Source organism: Chelonia mydas, chromosome 1 (genome assembly GCF_015237465.2).
Source record: "Chelonia mydas isolate rCheMyd1 chromosome 1, rCheMyd1.pri.v2, whole genome shotgun sequence".
Classification (NCBI taxonomy): domain Eukaryota; kingdom Metazoa; phylum Chordata; order Testudines; family Cheloniidae; genus Chelonia; species Chelonia mydas.
The window spans coordinates 98,906,215-98,932,415 of NC_057849.1; the positions used below are offsets into that span (position 1 = coordinate 98,906,215).

Here is a 26,201-nt window from a genome sequence, read left to right on the forward strand (position 1 = left end):
GCCTTTATTTAAAATAAAATGTCAGAAGATGAATCCAGTTAATGAGAAGATTATTTAGTAAAATCCTGGATGACTGAATAGGATAAGCATCTGTAGAATGAGAACAAAAGTTTTCCATTGGAAAAACATTCCAGATGCCTATAATCGCTGGACCTGCACAAATTAGAATTACATTTACCTGTATGTGCTCCTAATTACATTAGTGCATATGAATTATTAACACTACAATAACATAACTAAGACATGAAAAAGATTCGCTATACCAGTCATCCTGTGAAATTTGCATATGATGCAGTTGACTAGAGAAACACAACATGAAAAATTTGATATTTTCCCTTTGCTCCAAATATCATGACACTAACTACATACCCCACATCTGTAGTTTTGGTAGATACTGGAAGATGAGAATAAAAGGAGTGAATATAAAATATCTAACTGTAAATAATTAAAAAGTAAAATAAATCAAAATGCACGTTGTGTCTCATATTGGTTGCTTTTAAATATGACCCCGTGAACCAAATCCAGCTTGTCTTGCTCAGTTGAGTAAGGCCAACAAGTTTTTTTTTTTCCCCATTGTCTGGTATTTTTTAAAAAGAATATTTAGATTATAATAAATATTCTTAAAATGAGCAGAGGTATATAACATGCTTTGATAATTCAGTGTTTTTAAATTACTGCTTAAAGCTTATTTTTCCTTTGGTCAGATTTTTTTCTCTGTTACATGGGTGTAAATACAGAGTAGCTCCATTGATTTAAACTTAATTCACACCGGTGTTCTGAAGCACAAAATACAGTTTTAAAAAAAAACACTTACGTTGTTATGCAATTTTGACATTTTGGAGTAGTAATATTAATGTATACTCCCTTGCCTTTTAAAATCACATACATGCATGATATTATAAAAATGCATTTGCTTTGGTGTCCCATCCTAAATATTTGAGGTTTTGATATGATACAACTTTTCTGTCTTGGTGAGTTCATTGCTTATGATAGAGCAGACCCATATGGTTGGCTTTGTAAGGATTTTTTTCTTTTAATGGCATTCAGCTAACCATACCAAGATTTAAGTGCCATTTCTTCTATTAATTTCCAAGCTCTTTCCAGTTTCTTTTTATTCCAAGTTATACTATAACTACCAAATGTTATTACCTGCCAAAAAAGTGGTTTGGCAGGGTTTGTTACTGAATTTTGCCAAAAGGAGCCAAACATATGGGAACAGTTAATTTATTGTTTATTTTAACCTCAAGGGAGCTCTTACGGAGAGTATATTACCTTCTTATCTCATGTATTTTAACAAAAAGAGCTATTGGCTTGAAATTTGATATGCCAATATATATGCTGAACTTCAATACAGTTATGTTCAATTTAGTCTTGATTAAGAGTGAACTGGGACTTTTTTTTTTAAGTTTGTCAGATCACCTCTGTGTAATTTTGTGTGTGTTTAATTGAAAATTAAAGAAGCATTTTTCAGGTGGAAGGAGTCTTAATCCGTTCCTGATGTGCTTGATAAGGCACTTTCAGGTACATACATTAGAGAAGGATAATCCCAGAAAGGGATCTTTGTTATTGCTTTCTCTGGTTTATGAAGTGCTGTGTTCGCTTCTGTGGCCCTTTTTCAGCAGCATAAGCTAATTCTCACATGGACACAATCAGAATCAGGATAATGTTCCTTAAAAAGCATGTCAATCTTCCTGCACTTTCTTTTTCGGAGAAGGGGATGTGGCTCCCTCTTTCTTGGCCCAATTCTGGTCTAATGCCATTGTAAATTAGGAGGAACTCTGCTGTGTCAGTAGGGATACCAATGTAAAATTGGTGTAAGTAGGGTCACAGTTAGGCCCATTTGTTTGCACCTCATAATATGGACTTGTCTATTTCTGATATGGGAACAGGGTTTGCAAGAATGCATCACTAATCTGGGCCTTTAGTGAGTAAACCACCTCAATAGATGAACATTTATATTTGTTTCATGAAACTCTCTTTGCTTCAGGTAATATGTGTACTTTGCTTTGTCATACTCTGGCCTTGTGTTTACTTTTAAAGGAAAACTGTAATTATCAGTTGTAATACCTCAGATGGTTGAGTGAGAGAGTATTTAAATAGAATGTACCTTAAAACAAATTTATTCTGATCTCTAATGGCTTTTCATAAAATCTGAAAGAGCTGAATTTTCTTTCCTAATCTGTTTTGAGACGGCCAGAATGACCGCTCCCTGTTTGATTATTAATGATACTGTATTATATTTCAAGCATTTAACTGTTCAGTGATTTGCTTCACTTTGTAATTAGATGTAGTGATTTAGTTTATTTAGTGTTAAACTGTAATTTTCTCTTAAGTATTTTACCCTTTCAAAGAATCTAGTCTGAGCAAGAGTAGGGCAAGGTCCTGGTTCTGTTGAAATCCATGGGTGTTTTCCCATTGTAATCAGAAGGAGTCATAGTGGGTTCCCTGGTCTTTTGTTCTATATTTGTGCAGTGCCCAGCACAATGGGGTCCTGGTCCAGGAGTAGCGCTCCCAGATGCTACAATAGTAATGTGCTAGCTATTATGGTAGTATTTCTTGATATATTATATACCAGATTTAAAAAACAAAATAAATGAAAACACTAGGGCTGTCGATTAATGGCAGTTAACTCATGCGATTAACTCAAAAAAATTAATCGTGATTAAAAAAATAATTACAATTAATGGCAGTTTTAATCTCACTGTTTAATAGAATACCAATTGAAATTTTTAAAATTTTTAGGATGTTTTTCTACGTTTTCATATCTATTCTGTGTTGTAATTGAAATCAAAGTGTATATTATTTTTTATTACAAATATTTGCACTGTAAAAATGATAAAATAAATTAGTATTTTTCAATTCACCTTAAAGAATTACTGCAGTGCAATCTCTTTGTCCTGAAAGTGCAATTTACAAATGTAGATTTTGTTTGTTATATAACTGCACTCAAAAACAAAACAATGTAAAACTTTAGAGCCTACAAGTCCACTCTGTCCTACTTCCTGTTTAGCTAATTGCCAAGACAAACGAGTTTGTTTACATTTACGGGAGGTAATGCTGCCCTCTTCTTATTTACATTACCAGAAAATGAGAATAGGCATTTGCGTGATACTTTTGTAGCCGGCATTGCAAAGTATTTACCTGCCAGATATGCTAAACATTTGTATGACCGTTCATGGTTCAGCCACCATTCCACAGAATGTGCTTCCACGCTGATGACGCTCGTTAAAAAAAGAATGCGTTAATTAAATTTGTGACTGAACTCCTTGGGGGAGAATTGTATGTCCCCTGCTCTGTTTTACCCACATTCTGCCATATATTTCATGTTATAGTAGTCTCGGATGATGACCCAGCACATATTGTTCATTCTAAGAATACTTTTACTGCATATTTCACAAAACGCAAAGAAGGTACCAATGTGAGATCTCTAAAGACAGCTACAGCACTTGATCTAAGTTTTAAGAATCTGAAGTGCCTTCCAAAATCTGAGAGGGACAAGGTGTGAAGCATGCTTTCAGATGTCTTAAAAGAGCAATACTCTGATGCAGAAACTACAGAATCCAAGGGGAAAATTGGTGGGTGCAGAGCCCCCACCAGCAGCTCCCCGCCCGGCCCCAGCTCACCTCCACTCCACCTCCGCCTCTTCCCCTGAATGCACCGCCCCACTCTGCTTTTCCGCGCCCAGCCCGGCTTCCCACAAATCAGGTGTTCGGCGAGAAGCCGGGGAGGACTGAGAAGCTTCCAGCTCAGGACGAGGGTGGCGGAGGTGAGCTGGGGCGGGGAGCGGTTCCCCTGCTTCCCATTCCCCCCCCCCCGGAGTTACCTGCTGCGGTGCAGGCAGCCCTCCTTGCCACCCCCCCACCTGAGCTCACCTCCACCTCCCTGGGCCTGAGCGAGAAGCCGCCACTTGCTTCTCAGCCTGTCCTGGCTTTCCGCACGAACAGCTGATTCGTGGGAAGCCCGGAGGGGGGCTGCGGAGAAGCAGGGCGGGGCGGCGCGTTCAGGGGAGGAGGCAGAGGTGGAGTGGAGGTGAGGTGGGGCGGGGAGCTGCTGGTGGGTGCTCTGTACCCACCAAATTTTCCCCTTGGGTGCTCCAGGGCTGGAGCACCCGTGGAGTCAGCGCCTAAGGTGCCACTTTTGGCCGGTTAAATTTAGAAGCCCTTTTAGAACCGGTTGTCCCTCGCGGAACAACCAGTTCTAAAAGGGCTTCTAAATTTAACAACCGGTTTTAGCGAACTGATGCGAACCGACTCCAGCTCACTACTGGTGACATCCATAAATTGAGTAGGACGTACTTCTTGCCTAGGGTGCCCACATCTCCAGGAATCCGTTTTCAGAGCTGGGCTCCCAGTTAGGTTGTTAGCTGAGGGTTTGACTGCAGTCCCAGGATATACGGTGTCTGGAGTTCCTACTTTTGCTGTGGGGTTTGACTAAGCAAAACGAGATGCTGCTCTGAAACACTTTGACCCAGCAGTAGGAGTTTCCCCCAGCCCATTCATTTTCTGTGTTTCATCCATCTTGCAGAACAAGGAGCACGTGGTGGAGGCCCTGCGCAGGGCCAAGTTCAAGTTCCCTGGGTACCAGAAGATCCACATATTTACCTTTAGGATTTCAAATACGTTGTTGTTTGCAAGTCAACAAAATAGAACGTATGTCACGTTTGTGCAACTTCCATTGAATATTTTTACTTTTGAATTACTTACCAAAGTATGGTAAGTTTATTTTTCTCTATTTTGTCATCTCTAGAAGTGAAGTTTGCTAGAAAAAACAATGTTTTTACGTGTAATAGTGACAAAAGTGCATCTAATTGGATCCTGGCATTAAAATTTTCTATGATTGGCACTTCAGTGATTTTTGTGCTTTCATTTCACAGCCAGTTTTTGTGTGCTGCAGAGAAGCATCTTTTTGAAAATTTAGCCCATATCCAAAACAAAGTGAACAGTAAAGATCAAACATATTTATGGTTTATTTCTATTTCATACACTTGGAGTACAGAATGGCAAATTATTCCATAGTTAACCTGCATATTCTGTCTTGAATACACACGGTACATATTTATTTGAGTCAGGTTGCACGGGAGCTTATAAATTAGGGCAACCCTTTTAATGGTTGTCACGGCTGTACCTCTGAAGTTATAATTACAGTATGAAAGAGTTTTGTTGGCTTGAGATACTTAACCATCTTTAGCTTAGTTGCAACAGCTCATTGAAGAAATAGGAAATCCAAATTAGAGCTATGTTTTATATTTATAAAGGCCCTAAGCATGCATTTGAATCTGCATAGGTGGACTCCTGTACCCACATAATACTCCGTTTAAGTCAGTCAGGTGCTCTGTACCAAGTTGCATAATAAAAAATTAATAGAATGCAGTCTGCGTGTCTCCCTATCTGGGGATAATAATACTTGCAATTGCCAACCTCACAGGGCTGTTGTGTGTCTATGCAGAACTTCGTAAACTTAAATTGCTGTATCATGGGTAGGTTTTAAATGGTATCTAGAAACTACACGTGTAACAAAGGACTTCATAGAAAAGGACGTAGAAATTAGTGCAGCATTTGGAAATAAGGCAGCCTAGTTCTATAAACCTATCACAAACTAAGCAGAATTTGGACTGCAGTAAGCTAGTACTTGGATGGGACACATCCAAGAAATAGTTAAGTATTACAAATGTGGTGTTGGTCATTAATTAGGTGTTGCTGAACCATTACCTCAGCATGATATTAGGAAAGGCTGAACTGCAGAGACTGTTCTTGAGATGAGCTGTAAAACAGACCCTGATTACTTGTGGACATGAAATTTCCTATGGACCTTTTCAAAAGACTACGGCTTTGCCAACATCCTGGCAAAATTCCATTAGGTATGTTCTGATTACCTAAATTTCCTCTACAGTTTCAGCTGACTACAGTAGCCTTCTTTACTTCTTGCTCTAGGCTCTGATTTGGAAAAACACTTAAGCACGCTTTTAAAGTTAAGCATGTGCTGAAGTGTTTGGCTGAATTGGAGTCCTATGCTATTGTGAACTGTTGCTGTTTACTTTTGAACAAAGCTGCATTCCACCCCTTCTGTGTGTAATTGTCAGTCTCTAAATATGATATATTATTCAGATTAGTTTACTTTTTCCATATTAAATTTGTAAATTACTTTGAGATCCGGTTAAGATAAAAGGCGCCATGTAAGTGCAAGATATTATTAAACATAACACAACATTAGAGAGACAAGGTGGGTGAAGTAATATCTTTTATTGAATCAGCTTCCGTTGGTGAAAGACACAAGCTTCCAAGCTTACACAGAGCTCTTCTTCTGAAGTTGCTCAATAAAAGATATTAGATCAGACCATGTGTCTCTCTAATATCCGGGAACCAATACAGCTGCAACAACACTGCAAAGAACAGAACACTTGCCGCATTGGCCATTATGGCCAAGATCTTCCTAAAAGGCAGCCTTAAGTTTGGTTCTCAAATCCATATTTGGGCTCTTAAATAGGTAGCCTGATGATCAAAAGTGCTGAGCAGTGAAGCATTCCCACTGCTTTCAACAGTTTGGAGCTTGCGAGTGTTAAGGGTTTTTGAAAATTGGCTATTTGGGTAACTAAATAAGGACTTATGAGCCTAACTTTAGGCACCTGTTTTTGAAAACTTTGGCCTACCATTAATTTTTATGGGTGACTGATTTCTAGCTGTAACACTGAAACTGTAGTTTTTTGAAGAAACGTGATTGAACGTTATTGTAACTTCTACTAAGTTATAAAAAAAAACAAAAAACAAAAACCCTCACTTTGCTCCCAAGTATAACAGTATTTAATCTCTCTATATATCACTTTGCGCTACCCTGACTGGATATGAGCCAAAGTCACTATCTCATGAATCTTTGGCCAAGAAGTGAGACTTAACAGCACTGCCATACTGACAAAAGGATTGACATGTTGCAACAATGGATGTGGTTTGATTTTAGTTTTAAAGTGATTAGTGGTAACTCAGAGAACAATATGCTAAAATGCTGGCAAATTTCGCTATTAAATTAATAGACCAAAGTACACACAGAATGCTTCTGATTGTTTGAAAACTTATCAGGTATTCAAAGTTGACTTCCATAAATGTAAAGTTGAATGCATATTATAATATCAAGAGATCTTAATACATAGTATTTTACTAAATCTAAAAACTGAATTTAAACAATAGTCAACACCGGCCCCCAACTATCTATTTTTAATATAGACAGCAAACATGTAGTAATTCTGAAGCACAAGAGTGAAAAATATAATGCAAGCAAAAATGAGTTTGGTATCTTAAAATAAGACCCAAATATCTGCATGACAAAACTACTGCCAAATTAGGCAGAGTTGGCTTTGTCTGCTCAAGCAAGCTCAGGATTTAGGATTAGAGCCCTGCAAACCTTTGGAAATTCACTTTATATCACGGACCATTTTTGTGGATCGGATACAAATTTTGTATCTGTGCAGGGCTCTAATTAGGATAGTTTAGGTGATACAAATAGGACTGTAATGCACTGAAGATCTGTGCAGGAAAGCCTGTGGCTTAAGTCAGTGTTAGTCCTTCACTTTCATGAGCATTATTACAGTTACTTTTACCATTTTGTATTAAACTATTTTAAAAAATGTTACAGAAAAAGGTATAAAATGCAATGATCTGTGTAATGCAATGCAGTGTTTTCAAAATAAAACTATTTTAATGTACAATAATACATTTGGTAGAAAAAATGGTTAAAATACAATAATTTTGATGGCCAGTGTAGTAATTCTCTTCTTTTTGACTGCTCTCTCAGCTGCAATATGTTTCTTAACATAAGTCAGTACCATTGATTGCTATAAGTACAGTTTATGTGAATAGTCCCTACTCCCACAAGTAGTCCCATTGACTTGGATAGATCTACTCATGTGAGTAATGTTTGCAGGAATGTGCTCATATGCACTTTAAATTATTTTTGAAATAAATTCCTTCTTTGTACTTGGCAAAACATGATCTCACAGTTTTGTATGTCACCTGCAAGGACACCACAAACATAAAACGAGGAGCAGCATCTCTTATCCAGTGTTAGGGTTTTTAGTGTGTGATTTTTCCCAGGAGAAGCAGAATACTGAATTTGGGCCCTGACAAGTAATAAGAGGTAATGAGTTTCAGATATCTTGATTTAAATTCATTTATTTGTAATTTTAAGACTATACTGGCTTTTGACTAATAGTTTAGAGTCACTTCCCTTGTTGATTTAGGACCTGATCCAAAGTCAATGGGAGGCTTTCCATTTATTTCAATGGGAATTGAACGAGGCCCTTATGATGGTGTAAATCCAGGGAAACTCCACTGAAGTCACTGGTGGCATTCTGGATTTACACTTGTGTAATGACAACAGAATTTGCCCCATAGTATGTTAATATTTTGTATTTATGCAGTTAACCTTCAACGTTTCTTAATCATTTTAGTACTCAATATTCAGCTAGCGTGTCCATCAACTGGCTGACAAAAGGTGTTTGATGTCTTTAAATGTGTATAGTCTTGGTCCAAATTTAATACAAAGCAAATTAAATAGAAATACCATTTTGCCAGAACCATTGAGCAGTTCATTCAGGCTTTGTCTCATAAACTAGCACATTATGACTAGGATATGTTATTTTTTTTATATGACATACTCAGAACTGTAATATAGGATAATGATATAGTTCAGCGGTGTCCGATAGAAATTTGATGCTAGCCACACTGCTAGTCACACTTGTGGGTTTGAATTTTTCTTATTAGCCACTTTATAAAAAAGCCACATGCATTACCCGCAATTCAATAGCCTATTAGTCACATGTGGCTAGTGGTGAACGTATTGGACACCGCTGATATAGTTTATTACTCTTGGTGAGATGCATATACATATAGTAGAGAGAGAATGTGTTTTTATGTCTGACGTGTGCACGAGTGTGTGTGTCTGTATAAAATATATAAAGTTGCTGAATACAATATTCCCAGTTTTTAGGCCTCTGTCACATAATTTTTAGTTCTTAAAAATATCCTGTGAAAGTGCTGCTTTTATCTTTTCAGTGCAGTGATGAACTTTTAAAGTTGGAAAGTGTTGAAAATACTCAGATAGTAAAGCTTAGATTTTTGTTTTGTTTGGCAGTACACTTCTGTTTAGAATTCCTTTAATCTATCCATTCCCTGCTTTTATATTCATCTTGATAGCTAACGGTTCTCAGAAGGATTTTTCTTTATATATAAACTTATTAAATTAATAATGCTCAAAAGTGTGAGGTTTTTCTTTATTTGGGGGAGGGACATGATAAGATGGACTCTTCTGTGAGCTGTTAAATTTCTGTTTGCCTTTCTTGGGGTTTTTTTGGGGGGGGGATTTGGTTTTTTTGAAAATAACAAAAAAACCCCAACAATTTATATGGTAGATCTAAAGTTTCATTAAAATTGCTTATGCCCTGTCCCAGGCATTTTAAGTGGGCCATCTGTCTAAACATCTCTCTATTTTTTTCTGATCATTTCCTCGACTTATTCATGAGCCATGGGAGGGCTCCTTTGTAGTCTCCATGTAGCTGGTTCAGTCTACCCCCACTGAATACATCTATGTGCTTGCATAACATATCTTTTCACAGTGCTGGAAATTCTCTGAACTTGGTTCAGATGAATGGCCCACTTTCTGAAGGTCTTTCCCGCCCCCCTCCCCCCCCACCCCCGGCGCAAAGATTTGTATGCAGAAACTGACCTCAGTGGCTACAGAATCCAGCACATTATTCTTGATCATTTTACAGGCCACCTGCTGTGAAAGTTATGATGAAGGATTTCTTAATGATTCTTTGACCATTAACATTGTTTTAAGTCAATATTTCACTTTTATCTAACTGCTGAATAGGTAATTGTACAATTGAAAAACAGCTTTACTGAGTGTCACATAATCTAGTTTTGCAATGCCCATAATCCTTAATAATTGGAGAATTTGTTAGGATAGTTTGGGCTCTGTATTTACCTAAAATTTTATGCAGCAACAATATAAAAAGTAAAGAGCATTGTAGGATTTTTTAGAACGTTATAGCTCACATTTTGAATGGTAAGAAATCTATACTCAATTTCATGACCCTTTAGGAGCTGGTGACATTTATTGTAGCCGATTACATCATTAACAGCAATCGAGAGACAGGAGTTTATTTGCCACACACTACAGAAAATTGTAGTTTTATTGAGCTCCTACATTCTGATTGGTTGGTGACAAAGTGGACATGCCTGGGGCAAAGCTATTACTTGATTTGCTTTTGTGAAGTCTGTTTTCCTTGGTTGCTTGACTAGAATAGATAAAAGTTTAACTAATACGTGTTTTCCAGGAACACAATAAGCGTGTGTCGATCTAAAATTTCAGCGGTTGGCAGTTTCCCTCACTGAAAACGTATTGCAGCAAAGAAAACCAGAAGTATAATTGCTGCTGTTCATATAATGTTAAATAAACCTTTTATTGGTGGGGGTGGGAAGAGAAAACGTATGTTCAGATAAATTGAGACTAGGTCAGCATTTACTAAGTTCAGGATGATGTCAGAGTTAAACAGGATGTAAATACTCCAAATTACAGACCATTTCCCCTATCATATTCTTTAATACTTTAGCAAGAGAAATTTTCGTAGAAGTGACTCTAATACTTAGGGCCACATTGTCCCCTTACTCCTGGTATGTGCCCATCTACTGTTTTTCTTAACACTTCAGAAGGGGAGAATTCCAGGTACAGAGGCTCAGAATTACCTTAACAGCATAATACCTGTGTGGCTGGGGGAGACATTGCTGTGGACCGTGTTCACCTCTGCCCTATTCCCTCTTCTTGTTGGTACTGCCTCTGCTTCTCCCATGTCTGCCCTTTCCCCTGCAGTTCCTCACCCCTCTCCTCCTATGCATGCTCACATAATACTAATCTCAAGGGAGAACAACATGCAATAGTCTGTGGGGGCCACTCCCCTCTACGCAATAACCACAAGCACATCCCTCCTCTCTGCACTTGTTTCCACCAGCACCCAAAACCAATCATCATTTTTTTGCTGTTGTACTAGTCCCACAATCCTTTGCCAGTCCCAAAGGATTGTGGGATTTGTTTAAATCCTATCAAAAAAAGCTTATGTGAAACTTTGAGCCCCAGGTGAAAAAAAGGTTGTCCCACACATTTTATAATGGTAAAAGTGTGTGTGTATGGAGGAGGTGGGGGGCCGTGTTTACTTTCAGAAATGCTTTTGGTCTGGTACAAATATATCAAATTTCAACCCAAAATGTAAAAGTTTATATAGTTATAAACCTCTGAAAATGATCCCCGAGAATGAAAATGCTTGTGTAACCTTATCTAATGGCATTGGTATGTACTTCCCTTATAATAGGTAGACACACAAGTACATGTTAGCAATATCAGTGTGCCAAGTTACAGAAGCATGTGATAAATGCATATTTGATTCTCTGCCCGCTATCTCATTTCCCCGGGCTACGTCTTACATTCCAAACCTCCAAGCAGCTTCAAATAACCATCTTTTTCAAAAACAAACACACAAATCCCCACCCTTTATTTGGGCTAGGAATAGTTTGATGGAGTCTTTGCCAGAGCCTTCTGCATGGCTGACCAGGATAAACCGCCATTCCTGGGTCAGTCCACCATTGCTTCCTGTTTATACAGCTTTGGTCCTGGGCATTCAGCATTGTCCAGTTCATTCAGCTGAGTTGTCTCCTGTACATTCAGGCCTGTTCTCCACTGTCACCAGAATTTCCTTTGACTCTAAGCCTCAGGATAGGGTGTCTCACTCCAGCCATGCCACATGGATCAATTCAGGATATTTTCTCCAAGGTATAGCTTCTAGGTTGGAGGCTGATCCATCTTATCCTGACATACCCTGCCCACTCAGAAGATCACAACAGCCTGGGTGTTGAGAAGAAAGCCACCTTACTCCTCCTCCAGCAGCGAGTATTTTTCAGAACGGCTAGACTCTCAGCGAATGGCCAAAGACCTTGAAGTGTCCAGAGCTCTAGATCAAAGGACTTTGAGGAGTTCTCAGACAGGGGAAAAAAGCCTTGCCGAGGCACAAGAAGAATTATTATTTTCCAGTGCAACCTGACCTCCCAGATGTCATCAACGAAACCTCTTCTTATCCTGGTGGAAAACTTCCCATTTCCAAGGCAGTTTAGAAGCTTTGACTTCCCTTCTAAGTCTGGGAAGCTGTCCTCAAGTTGGACTTAGTAACCATATGAGTATGCAACCTACTGTTCCAAACCCATAGGCACCCAGTTAACAGAGTTGGAAAAGTCCCTTTGTAAAAGGATCCTGCAGTTTCAGGAAACAAGAGAATTGCCCCTGGCCTGTGGCTGTGCTCATAGGAGTTTGACACCCAGGCATAGCTGGGATAGTAGCCATGCTTTTCAAGAATGAATAAACTCGATAAAGCTGAACAAGAAAGGCTGAACAAAAATAGTCTCTGCTGGGATAGCAACATAGTTTTTTTTTTTTTTCTTTGATTGTCAGCAAAGTCAAATTTGTGAGGTCACTCCCAGCCAAATCCAACACGAACAGGACCAAACCAGCAGACTATGCTTAGGGTAAAAAATAATCTGATGCTATGCTGACAATGAAGCTGACCTACTGATATCCTGGGGAGTAGACTTCACCTCTTCTACAAACTGCTAAATCCTATCAGTCGTTGCATCAGGACACCGTATAGAATTCAACCAGGCCCCATCAAGAACCCACTAAACGCCTTCTCCTCTCTCTCCTTATCCCAGGAAATGTAGGCAGAGCGTCACACTGTTAGCTACCTCGTAACTATCCAGGAAATTTCCTGATTCCAATGTCTGTACTCTCTTCTACGAGCTATCCCGCAGAGATCAGGATAAGCATATCTGGGTGGGATCTAAAATGGCTAAATGATTTTGACGTACAGGAACTTCAAGATGGAGACCCGGAGAAATATTATTGCTAACAATGCTTCATGGAGATTTTCTCAGATCTATTATTTTGACATTTTCTCCTGTATGCCAGTGGAAGAGGCTTGTCACAGAAACTTGACCATATCATTTTTAGTATGTTAATTACAAGTGTTGTGGGTATAGACAGCATCTCTAGGTAAGATCACGTGGGAATTTTGAAGTGGGTCATACTTGCGAGGGGATGCTTTTGAGCCCAAGGTCAAGAGTTTCAAAAGTGACTAGTGATTTTGAGTAATGTGGCCACCTCAAACGATTGAAGATGCAACTTGTATACTGCATCATGCTATCATGTGATCCATGTGCGTATGTAATACGTATGTGTGTTTAAAATGAAGAGCATGTATATTTAGGAGAATGAGGAAAAAATAGATACCTGTGTAAAATGAATTCCAATGCTATCCATGTAAAATTATTATACAAGAATAAAACTCAAAATTCAGAAGAAAAAAGATATGGATTATTTATTAAGGTTGTGCCTTTTGGAGCAAAAAATAAGATACTTTTAATTTTTCTTTTTTTAAAATGTGAAGTGGGGCATCACATTACACACTTCGGCTTCTCTCAGTGTGGAAATACAAGCAGCTGGATGAGTCTTTACATGTATTGGGCTGTAATGTGATCTACAAACCCCTTACTAAATGTAGATGAGGGGAGGAGAGTCTCTCCTGCTTACAAGCAAGCAGCTTGATCGCAAACCCACGCAGCTGCCACTCATGGAGGCAGGCACACACAGCTGCAACCAATAGAGGAAACAAGGCCTGCTATAAACAGGAGAGTGCAGAGAAGGAATGGGAGGCAGAAAGGCTTGGGATAGCAAGGTCGTGACAGCCCTGCAGCAGGCTGCCTCCAAGAAAACAGCCAGGAGACTGAAAAAGACTGCAAACCCAAAAAGTGAAGGGTTGACAGGCTTAATTGAAGGTGAGGGCCCAGGAATTGACGTGACTGAGAGTAAACTAAGCTGGTTTAGGAGAAGCTGAGGCCCCTCAAGAAACCACACCAAGAGGCAGTGACAGGGGCCTAAGCATATGATGAGCAATAACAGGAGAATACAACAGATGGGGCAACTCAAGTTAACAGTGGGACATTTATAATTAAAGATTTAAAAAAATAAGTCCTGTGTAGTCTTGTGAAAAGAAGACTGAGTGGGGGGACCTGATAACAGTCTTCAAAGGCGCCCGGGGTCCCTTTTCGACTGGGCATTCCGGTTGAAAAGCAGATGCCTGGCAACCCTAGCCGTTATAGAGGATGATAATCTATTGTTCTCCTTGACCACTAAAGGTAGGACAAGAAGTAAAGGACTTAATGTGCAGCAAGGAAAATTTAGGTTAGAAATTAGAAAATGTTTCTAACTATTGGTATAGTTAAGCTCTGGAATAGGCTTCCAAAGAAGGTTGTGGTATTCCTGTCAATGGAGGGTTTTAAGAACAGACAAACACCTGTGGGGGATGGTCTAGATTTACTTGGTCCTGCCTCAGCTCAGGAGGCTGCAAAGACTTCCAGCCCTTCCAGCTTTACACTTCTATGATTCTGTGATTCTATAATTAGCATAGTATGCAGTGGATACAGTGCTTCAGCTGCCTAGTAGTTATGAAGCATTTTGTAAGCATGACAGCAGGGTTGAATTTTAAGGAGAGAGTTAAATGTGGACAATGTAATGGATTTTTACAGGGTGCTCTTGCTATGCATAAGAGGCAGCACGGGAGACCAACTGGCACCTAAAAACATCAATTCAATGAAATTCAGAGCCTCAACCAGCCTGAATTACTATTTATTTATTTGTTTGTTTGTTTGTACTAAAATTGTGCCTAGAATCCCAAACAATATTGGAAGCCTATTGCACTTGCTGGTGCTCAGACAATAGTCAGAGTTAGCCTCTCCAAAAATTTCTGGTTTAAATTTAAAACACAACCAGTTAATGTAACAAACTATAGGGAAGGCAAGATAAAGGCGACAACTGATGCATAACAAATGTATAGACCTACAAATTACAAATAAATATAGTTTAAAACAAAACAGCTAAAAATTATTTTCTACTTTTTTTTTTTAAACCTGCCAAGACTTGAGTTCCAGGTTCTGGTTCCCTTGCTGTATCTTTGACCACTTTGATGTAACATAAAAGATGCAGTTCCCTGGATTGTCTTAAGTTTGTGAGTTCATAGACCAGGGATGGCCAACCTGAGCCTGAGAAGGAGCCAGAATTTACCAATGTACATTGCCAAAGAGCCACAGTACTACATCAGCAGCACCCCCACCAACCCCAAACCTCCTGCCTCTTGGCAGCCCTGCCAATCTGCACCTCCCCCTCCTTTCCCCTGCCTCCTGCCTGCCACGATTAGCTGTTTTGCAGTGTACTGGAGGCTCTGGGATGGAGGGGGGAGGAGCAAGGGTGCAGCAGGGGAGGGGGCAGGAAGGGGCAGGGGCCTTGGGGTAAGGGGTGGAGTGGGGGCAGGGCCTGATGTTGAGCAGTGGAAAGTTGGCACCTGTAGCTCCAGCCCTGGAGTCAGCACCTATGCAAGGAGCCACATATTAACTTCTGAAGAGCCGCATGCGGATCTGGAGCCACAGATTGGCCACCCCTGTCATTAACTATTATGGGAGGAATATAGAACTCTGACCTCAAGTCTTGGCATGTAAAAATCTTCAGTTTAGTGTATCTACAGAGATTCGTCAATAATGTATAAAATATGTATATTGTTAAAAATAATGTATGTATATTATTCGTTTGGCTGGATTTGCATGCTTTTGTGTCTAACTGGCCTTTAACTTAGTTTTGTTGTGTGTGATTATGACGTGAAGGTGACGGTGAACCACTTTTGCTTTTAAAGAAAAGGAGTACTTGTGGCACCTTAGCGGCTAACCAATTTATTTGAGCATAAGCTTTTCTTTTTGCGAATACAGACTAACACGGCTGCTGCTCTGAAACTTTTGCTTTTGAAGTTCCAAGTAGTCTTTTTATTTTTTCAAGTGCCACTCCTCTTCCTTCCCCAAACCCTCTCCTCATCTGTTTTTCACTGTTTGCAATATCCCTGCAACCAACGATGGCTGGATTTTGGGATTCTCTTCAAACTTTATCAGTGTACTTCAGTGACACAAGGTGTCAAGGCAAAGCAGAAAATATCTCAAAAGGCTTCTCCCCTAAAAAGTTTTCTCCTTATGTGCCATAATGGACAAAAAAATATAATATCTGGTAGTTTTCCCAAACATGCTCCCTGACTGTGTCAGTAGGGTTAATGATATTTAAAATCGTTTATGAAGACCCTATGAAAAAAGTTCATGTGATTAAAAATGGGGAGAACCTGAAAATGCCGTTAAAATATTCTTTTTCCATTCCTTGCTTTAGAATTTCTCTTGCTAAGCTGGATCTGAACAATTGGGAGCTGTCGGTACAGCTAGGAGATGGAACTTACTCTGTTACAGTTTCAAACGACGGGCCAACATTCTCTGTAAGTTTTGCTCATTTTCTAAGAAATGTGAGGCATTGAGTCAGTATATATTATTCTTGATTTGTGGTACTTGATTTGTGATCAGTGCACTAGCACAGTTACACATTTGTTTCATCTTCTGCAGGAGGCCTTACTGTAAATTAGAATACCATCCTTCATATGCTAATTAAGTGGTACATTTCCTGTACAGGGATTTATCTACACTCTAAAGTCAATGGGACATTTTTGTATTCTACTTTCTTCTTACATTTGTTTTCTAATTAACAAATTGTTGTTTAATTCCTTACTTAGAAGTGGACTTTTATGCTGTGCCGCAAGAGGTATTTGAGAGCAAGAAATGAAATTGCAATTTAAGATACTGGTAAAAATCAAACAAACTAACCAGGAAAAATGCATAATTGGGATGACTGTAGCAAGCTACCATTAAAACTGAGGGTGCAAGTACAGTAATTAGCCACAATATGCTGACACTTCATTTTGTGTCTGGAAACCCTTTGCTTCAGATGCACAAATATACAGGATTTAGCTTTTACAAAACTTCCTAAATAATTTCTTTTGTCTTGTGATATTAAAGAGTGAAAGGCATAAAGCATTGCATTATGGTGGAACCATGGATGATGATGAAATAAAATCAAGCTAAATCAGAGGTGGGTTAACTTGGAGAGTTGGGAAGAAAAGTTTGTGGAGGAAAATATTTTTATAATTCTATAGTGCTGATCTCAAAGCTAACCTGAGGGTTTTAAGAATGGACACAATTTACATGAAGTCTGTCAAAGCTTTAAGGCTGGTATTTTCAAAAGAACTTCAAATTGATGCAGCTCCTCAGAAAATTCCAACTTAAATATGTCATGTCATGAAGACAGCTTTCTCAAGTGGTTTCACTTTTGCTTTGCTTAAAAGTTCTCTTAAAAAAGGCAAAGATGTAATGATTTTAATTTAAAATTAGTCAGATTTTAGGACGTGTGGCTGTTTGTGGCGGCTGAGCAGCTGCAGGGGGGCCCCTGCCGGTGGCTGAGCAGCTTGTGGCTGCTGAGCAGCTCTGGGGTCCCTCTGTCATTGCTGCTGGCGGCTGGGCAGCTTAGTGGTCCCTGCCGGTGGCCAGTCAGTTGCAGGGGCTCCCCCCCGCTACCAGCGGCAGCAGCTGGGGAGATGTGTGTGTGTGGGAGGTCCCTTCCAGTGGCTGCTGAGCAGATCTGGGGTCCCTCTGCCACCACCAAAGGCAGCTGGGAGCTGCGGGGAAGGGACCAGATGCTCACAGCAGCTGAGCAACTGCGGGGGGGGCCCCTGCCAGTGGCAGCGGCTGGAGAGCTCAGGGGTCCTCGCTGGAGCGGCGTCCGGTCAGTTGCAGGGGGTCCCACAGCTGCAGGAGGGTCGCCCGCAGAGGCTGGGCTGCTGCAAGGGTCCCTCCTCTACTGACTTCAGCTGATGTTACTGAGCGTGCTCAGTACACCCTAACTAGCACATTTAATCAGGTAGCAGTTTTTCACACTACAGGGCAGCTGGTCTGCTGCGGGGGTCCCCAGTGTTGCAGAGGGTGCTACAAGTCACGGATTCTGTGACCTCCGTGACATAATCATAGCCTTATTTATTATGTGAAGAAGAAAGTAGCTTCAAATCCTGACTAGTGTCTGGTTAATGCCCTCCGTTTTTGTGAAAAATTCCATGAACTCCTTAAAGTCCTCAGAGTCTTGTGTATTCCATTGTTCCATAGCTGGGGGAGTCACCCTTGATGTGGAATTGTGCTGCAGGTTCTAAAATTTTGTTTTCACCCACATTTTCCCTTGAATAGCTAAGAGTGTTTTTTTTAACCCAGTTAATTAATTTGGTGCAAATTTGTATTGTTTTTGTTTGAGAGTCTTATTTCAGTTTAGTTTCATTGGGTTTAAAAAAAAATAAATTGAGCAAAACCGAAACAAGACAGTTTACATGCAAACTTGCACCAGTTTAAAAATACACTGTTAGTTAAACTGGTGTAAGTTTGTGTGGAAAAGGCCTTTAAAACTAGAATTATGTTTCTGCCCCTTGTAGTTATAAAGATAACCTTGAAAACACCAAAGTGTTACCTTCTAGAGTCTGCACAAAGCCTGGTAGCTCTGAGAGGAGTGAACTGCCCTGTTCCTCTCAAACATATAAAAACTGAAGAGGACAATTTAAATGCCAGTATTCTTATTTTAGCAGGGAAAAAACGCATGTGCATATCCCACAATCAAAAGCTATCTCCCCAGCTGTCCACTAGCCGGTTGCCAAAACCTCCAGCTTCTTCAGTGCCAAAAACAGCAACATATCAAAAAGTGAAAATGTTGTGACAGTCTAAAATAAATGGAATTTAATATCAAAATAAATAACACAGGAGGAGTTGTACTGATTGAATTAACTATGAAAAATAATACAATAAAACCATCAATATTTTAATTTAAGTGAAGCTGCTCCAGAATTCCCAGTCTGTTGCAGCACAATGAACCCTGATTTTAGGTCCAGCTTGTCATGGACTCTTTGGTTCTATGTGCAATTCAAAAGACAGCACGACCATGATAATCAAAGGGTACAGAGTATGGTCTAGGCAAGAATGAATAACTTAAAAGTAAACTTATTTTCAGTACTTAAACTGTAACTTAAAGGAATTTATTATCGTTTTATGCCACTTTGCCTGAAAGAGAGAGGCTGGGGAGCAGGGCAACAGGAAAGTACTGCTCTACAGAGTTCCAGCAAGGCAGAACAGGGTGGCCATGGGACTTCCTGCCCTTGTCCCAGTGTCCTAGGCAGCATGCTGCTGCTTTTCCCTCAGGTTGTGTTGCGGTGTCACAGGCCAATATGTAATAAAATGAAATACATAAAGGAGAGAGAGAGAGAGAAAGAGAGGAGTAACTGGACCCGGTGCAGTCTAGAGGTTCAGCAAAATGGACTGAGAGTCGGTAGCCTTCTGGGTTCTAATTCTAGGCTGGCCAATAACTTGCCATGTACCTTGGATAAGATACTTTATTTCTTTGTACCTCAACCAACCTAACTGGAAATTGTATGAGATAGGTGAATCTCACTGATGACCAAAGGCTACATCTGACCTAAACTTTCCTGGGTACAAATATATTAGAAAATAAAACCCAACCCTGGAGATTGTAAAGCAAAATGTAACCATTATTCAACACCAAGACCATGATAAGATCAGGTTACTGGATAATTAAAGAATGACACATCATTCTGTGTTTATAATTTTTTGTCAAATTTCTTCTTATCCTCACCTACCTCATGGTGGTTCATGGGTCACTGTAATAAAAATCAAAACCTTATGAAACGTTATTTCAAAAAATTGCAATGAGAAAAAAAAAAACCTCTTAAAACGTTAGACAAGAAAATCGAAGAAGGGACAGAGAAGTCCTATTCCTGAGAATTGGATATAATGTACTATGGAAAATGCAAAGCCCAACTGCACTGACTTTCCAGTCAGATTTTTCACCTAGAATGTGAGGAAGCAAATTCAAGCCACATGTTGCACTTTTAGATTTACTCTTCCCTGTTGCACTGACATGATCAGGGATGCTGACTTTGTGGGATGGATGCCCTCATCAGTTGTGGCAGAGGTAGCTGAATAAATTGTTCAGTTGGATAATTCAGTGATCAGTGAATGGATCATCCTCACAGCACCGTTTGATCCCTGGGTCATCTTTATAGTTTTCTTCTCTTACTGTTATCGTAAGAATAATTAAAAATATTATGCAGTGTCAAGCAACAATAATATTTATTATTCATTTTCTAATTTGTTGAATTTTTTAAACTTGTCTATCTGTGCAGATTACTCAGAACAGCACTCCCTTAGTGCAGCCTGGCCTAAAAACTGAGCGCCATGGCTTCCCAGAACTTACCTGCTCGAGGGCTGACAAGCTTGCAGCGATCACTTCAGGTCTTTAAAATACTACAAAAGTAAAGAAAATTTTCTGCTGCTTGTGCCTACAATAGGGGCTGGAAAATAAATGGATTAAGGTGTTTTACAAACAAATGAAACTCCCTCTCCCCCATTATCCTGCAGCCACTACAATACTTACCCAATTTGTGCAAAATACATTTTAGTTTAATTTTCCAGTATCAGGCATTATCCCTGAGTCAGTTCATCTACATGTACTTTTAATTGTTCAGAAATTTTATACTCAAGTTGGTTTGTTTAAAATCTTGGCAACCTTAATGAGATCTGTTGTCTTGTACAACATGAACTCACTAACTTAACTCATGAAAAAATCAGTGTTTCTGTTTTCTTCATTTTATTGCTTTATCTTTTTGTATTGATTGCCAGAAGAATCTATGAATTGGCTGCTCGTCATACTTTGATCTTTGAAAGACAAAATCTTCATACTCCAGCTCTTAGTTTTCCATCAATTATGTATATTTTTCATTATCGATCAAGAAATTATCCTATCATCATGATTACCAACATTAGTTTTTAAAACTTTCCATACACCAGCATAGTGTAATAAAACTAGAGTCTTTTTGTTTGTTCAGTTTGGACTCAAATATTGTTCCTTCTGATGTATGGAACAATCTAGGCATGAAGCGTACCAGTCCAAGAAACAATGCAGCTTTGTTGGTGAGGGGTGAAATCCACTCCCCGTGCATCGTAGAGTGATTGGAAAGACTAAATCCACCCCAAATCCAGATTCAGTGGGCATGGCTACTGTGTGGTTTCTTTCTACCACTGCAGCTTCTTTTAAGCCTTAGGAATTCTTAGGAATAGTGTCAGCAGTCCCTCCTAGCCAGTTGCACAGGGTATTTGGGAGGCTAAAGGAGTCATGTAAGGGTGGGTCTGTGGCCTGCCTCTGGACCACCTTTATCGTGGTCTTCAACTCCATTCAGAGCTAATGTGAAGACCCTTTTGTTGTGAAACTGTGAATAGGGAGTGCCCTATTCAGCCATTTTACCAAGAGACCCTCTGCATAGGTGCTGTGTAGGGCATATGTGATGTGGAGGTCCTTGGACTGACCCCTTTACACTGTGGGTGAATGTCATACCTAGTGAGAATCTTTCATCTCAGAAATCTTTGTGGAGTGAAATAATTTAGTTAAATTTTATAATAAAAAATAATAGCAGAGTGGTAGAGAAATTTAAGAGATAGAAACAAGGGAGAATTTAAATACAATGGTCCAGGATCTTCTGAGCTTTAATTTATTAAATTCACTACTCTACAATTTTCCTGTTGCAAAGTAAAGGGTTTGGTGATGAACAAAAGAGTGAAAGATAAATAATTACATGATTGTAAGTGTCCTCTTTTCACTTCTACAACCCACCCTCTTTTCTTTCCTTAATAGTTTTCAGTATTTCTTTCTTTCTGGTATGAATATCTCCAGAACTAGAAAACAAGAGAGCAGGATGAATTAGTATCTTTGTTATGGCAAAGATGTTGGCAGGGTGGGGAGGTTTTTATTATTATTATTATTTTTGGCTACACTCACTGTCTTCACAAAATTGAAGGGTGAATCCAATGTTGGACATCAGCAGTAAGGAATGACATGTTAGAAAGCACACTGCTTTCTCATTTTTGTTTAGTATTTTGCAGTGCCCAGAAATATGCCAGGGCTTTAGAGTACAGATTAAAAGATATGGCCCTGCCCAAAAGAGTGTACAGTCCTTGTTGCCTATTTACAGTTCATTTCTCGCTATGTAGGTTGAGATTATCATGTCATATTAACAAAGGATTTGAAGCTATGTTGTATTCTATAATGTGTATTTTAAAAATCTCTTGGTAAGGCAGTTTTATATAAAATTTGTGTCTGATTCTCTGTTTTAATCTTTCAAATTCTCTGTGCTCAAAGTGTATTTGAGAACTGCTCTGCAGCATTTCTCTGCGCTTAGCACTAATTTTTCTCCTTTATCATATTTGAACATTTTCTCCTTCCCTCTAAGGCTCTTTATTGCTATAGTGGGTACATACCTTACTCACCACTTAACCCAGGGGTGGGGAACCTTTTTCCTATCATGGGTCACTGACCCACAGAAAAAAATCAGTTGTGGGCCACACACAGCCCCCCCCAGGGGTCGGGCGGGACGGGCCGGAAGCTCAAGGCTTCCCCCCGCAGTGGGGCGAACTGGCGCTTGCGGCTCCAGCCCTGTGGGGGGATGCGGGGGCTCGGGGTTTCCCCTAGGCTCCAGGGTGGGGCCAGAAATGAGGGGTTCAGGGTGTGAGAGGGTCTTCGAGCTGGGCCAGGGGGTTTCGGCTGGGGATGAGTGGTTGGGGGTGTAGGAGGGTGCTCCCGGCTGGGGTCAAGGGGTTTGGAGTACAGGAGCAGGCTCAGGACTGGGGCAGGGGGTTCAAGTGTGGGTGGAGGTTCGGGGTCTGGCGTCTGGGAGGAAGTTTGGGTGCAGAAGAGGGTTCCAACCTTGGGCAGGGGGATGTGGTGTGGGTGGGGGTGCAGGGTCTGGCAGTGATTTAGGGTGGGAGGGGGTTTGCGTGCAGGCTTTGGCCGAGTGGTGCTTACCTCAGGTGGTTCCTGGTTGGCGCTGCAACGGGGCTAAGGTAGGCTCCCTGCCTGCCCTGGGTCTGCTCTGCTCCCAGAAGTGGCCACCATGTCCAGCCCCTAGGTGGAGGGGCCGGGGGCTCTGTGCGGTGCGCCCGCAGGTGCAGCCACTGCAGCTCCTATGGCCATGGTTCCTGGCGAATGGGAGCTGCGGATCTGGTGCTGGGGGCAGGGGCAGCGCGCAGAGCTTCCCTGATTGCCCCTGCTCTTAGGGGCTGCAGAGACATGCTGGTCGCTTCTGGCAGCTGCACGGAGCTGACTGGACTTTTAATGGCCTGGCAACCCCAGCTTCTCTCTGCAGCACAGCAAGCCGGCGCTTGCAGCTCCAGCCCCACGGGGGGATCCCGAGGTCCGGGACTTCTGGCCCGCGGTGCGGAGACTTGCTTTGGGCTGCATGAAATGAAGCAGCGAGCCCATGAGCCGTAGGTTCCCTACGCCTGACTTAACCTCACCTTCTCCATTTAGTTGTCAGAGAATTTCCAGATGTTTTCATTTACAGAGTAGCTTCATATCACTGTAGTTCTGCTGAATGTAAGCTATAAAACAAAGTGGCATGAACAAGGTGAAGTAGTTTGGGAGTCACTTCTAGCAAATGGAAACTTGATCTATTTCCAGTGGGGAGTCGTGTAAATCAAAACACTAAATAAAATGGCTAACAGCAGTTCAGATTACTTTTTCGATCACTGTTAAAATAGGCTTACATTTTTGCATTGTATTGTATGATTTCCTAAATTTAAGAAAAGCAAATTGATGCAGAAATGACTATCTGTGGGAAGTAGGTGCGACTTTTTCAGCATAACGACAGGTTTATTAATGAATATGTTAAATGCATGGTTTTTTAAAGGAACAGCTTACATCTTTCAACAAGATGTCCATGTGGTACATGTCTAGTTGGGTGGACGGTTGCATTTGCATGCACATTAACATTTTCAAGAGCAAAGCTATTCCTGTGGACCTAATTGAGAGCACAAAAATAAGTGGATTTGAATTTGGTCTTGTGAACTGGAGGCATGGTCATTATAAAAATATACAATTGTGTAGACAACATGCAGTTGTCATTAATTGACTATATCCTATATTGTCAATGCACTGTAATTAAGTAGCTGTATGCTTGAATTTAGTTAATATATGCATGTGTAACTAATTATGGTTGTTTCAATTTAAAAATGTAATTAATTAAAAGCATGATGTAATCCTATGTTCATTTGCTGCAAATCCAGTTACTAAGGGATATAATTGATTTTTAAATTATTTGGAAAATATTTCCTTTGTTTAAAATATCTTTAAAGAAAGAAAGAATACTTGAAAATTACCAAAAATCGTATCAATTGTTACAAAATTTGTAAAATATTTATTATAAAAATGAAAAAATGGTATAGAATATAAAAGGTAAGTTATACATAAACTAGTTATATGTACCCCTCGTCCACATGTAATCTATTAAATACAAGTATATGTGCAGTAAAATATTCAGATAACTAATGGCTTCCTCCACGTCCATCTCCTATTTATGTAAATATGTAACAGGTTTCCCAGACCTGTCTCTATAAAACAGGGGTGGACCCATCACTGTTATAAAATAAATTATCTAATTTAAGAGAATAAATAAAAAATAAATTAAACTGCATTATTATTAATAATACAATTTATAATTAATGCCCATATGGTAGGTGTGCGTTAGGCATATAGTAATACACAGTGAATAGGGCACAAGGGCAAAATGTTAGGGATGTACCAGTAGGTGTGATAAGCAAAAATCTATAAGGGTTAAAAAAAGAATTTTAAGGAAAAACTGTTAATTTAAGGTAATTAACATGTGTTCTTTACATAAAAATAGGCTTTTGCCTGTCATTAATTTTCTTTTTGATTACAGAGTCCTTTGTTAGTTTGAATGAAGGGAAACAGCACATTTGAGGGCACAAGTAGAAGGGGACAGGTACGTTTCACGAGGGAGAACTGATCAGTTTACAATTTTAAGCAGAAAAACTTTCCCTGCATTTTACAAAATGTTGACGATAATTTAGTTGAACAGTCGTGCACCTAAGTGCACAGTCACAGTTGGTGCGCAACTGTCCGAGCCTCAGTCCCAATTACCAGTTTCTGCAGATGCTTAAATTTCTCTCATCAAAATATTTCGAGTTACTAATGTGTGTAATTACACTTTACTGTGTACTTAAACTACTTCATAGCTAGAAGTACTGTCCTGCCACTATTAGTTTCATACCTCCTTTGGCATTAGGTGTGAGTTTGTGTCTTGAGTGTCAAAGCTTGTAGATATAATTCTTAATGCTATGACGGTAGTCCAGCAACAGTTTTAAAATAAAATAATTAATGTAATAAAAAATAAGATGGATAATGAAAATGTGTATCAGAGCGTAACTTCTGTTGGCATGAAAATTGACCATCCTGGTCTTCTGCCTATACAATGTTTGTAAGAGTTTTTTCTTGAAAGTACCTGACTCCTTTTTTGTATGTATGCAAGATTGCAAAGTTTGTGTATTTATTTATTTTATCTTTAGTAATTTGTAAAAGTTCCATTCCACATAAAAAAAAATCTGTTGTGTTCAGAAATGGCCCACTAAACTTTATCTTAACTTTTAAAAAAATCTGATCTCCTCTTGAGTTCTCTCATCCACCTTCTTGAATTGTATACATTTCAATCCTATCCTTAATTCTCCTTCTTTTTCTAACGGGTACAAACCTAACTTTACTTTTCACCACACAATAAAACCTGTTATGTAGTAACAAATTCATTGTAGTCTTATGTACCTCGTACATTGCTTCAATAACATTCTTGTTATATATTGTGTCCAAAATTATGCACAGTGGCTCAGCTTGGCAGCACAATATTCTTGGAAGCCCTTTGTATAATAGCTATAAGGATCTTTTGTTATACTGCTTTCTTATACAACTGTTTGCTTACCCCCACCTGCAGCCATTTGGGGATGGCTTAAAGGAAGGAGGGAATTAAAAAGAATGAAATCGAGTTTCATTGAAGTCAGTGTAAGCAGAGGTTATTCTTTTCTGCTCTCCACCATTTTGTTTATGCAGGGACAGAGTTGGAAGAAGGGGTGGCATTTTGTGGGGGAGGGCACTGTTATGTTTTTTCTCTAATTTCTCTACAGTTTCTCTTTTGACATGCTGAACATCCAACTTTCAATATTTTGAACTATTTTAATGCTTTTTTAATTTTCCTACTTCTTCGTCATCCATTTGAGGTGTAAATAAGTCCAAACTTAATGCTGATCCTAGTACCATTTTCCACTCCTCTCGGAACTGGTTGCTCAAGCGCAACTCAGAATTGTGCCATTAGCATC

The 26,201-nt window shown here is 39.7% G+C and overlaps 1 protein-coding gene across 9 annotated transcripts in view; it reads left to right on the top strand.

Annotated features, from left to right (window-relative positions):
- The window catches only part of PCCA (propionyl-CoA carboxylase subunit alpha), a 391,797-nt gene that overhangs the window by 238,218 nt on the left and 127,378 nt on the right, over window positions 1–26,201 (top strand). For all 9 annotated transcript variants that reach the window (XM_037896419.2, XM_043535149.1, XM_037896417.2 and 6 more), the window contains one exon: window positions 16,285–16,387. In XM_037896419.2, the coding sequence (XP_037752347.1) occupies window positions 16,285–16,387 (103 nt within the window). The remainder of the gene's footprint in view (window positions 1–16,284; window positions 16,388–26,201) is intronic.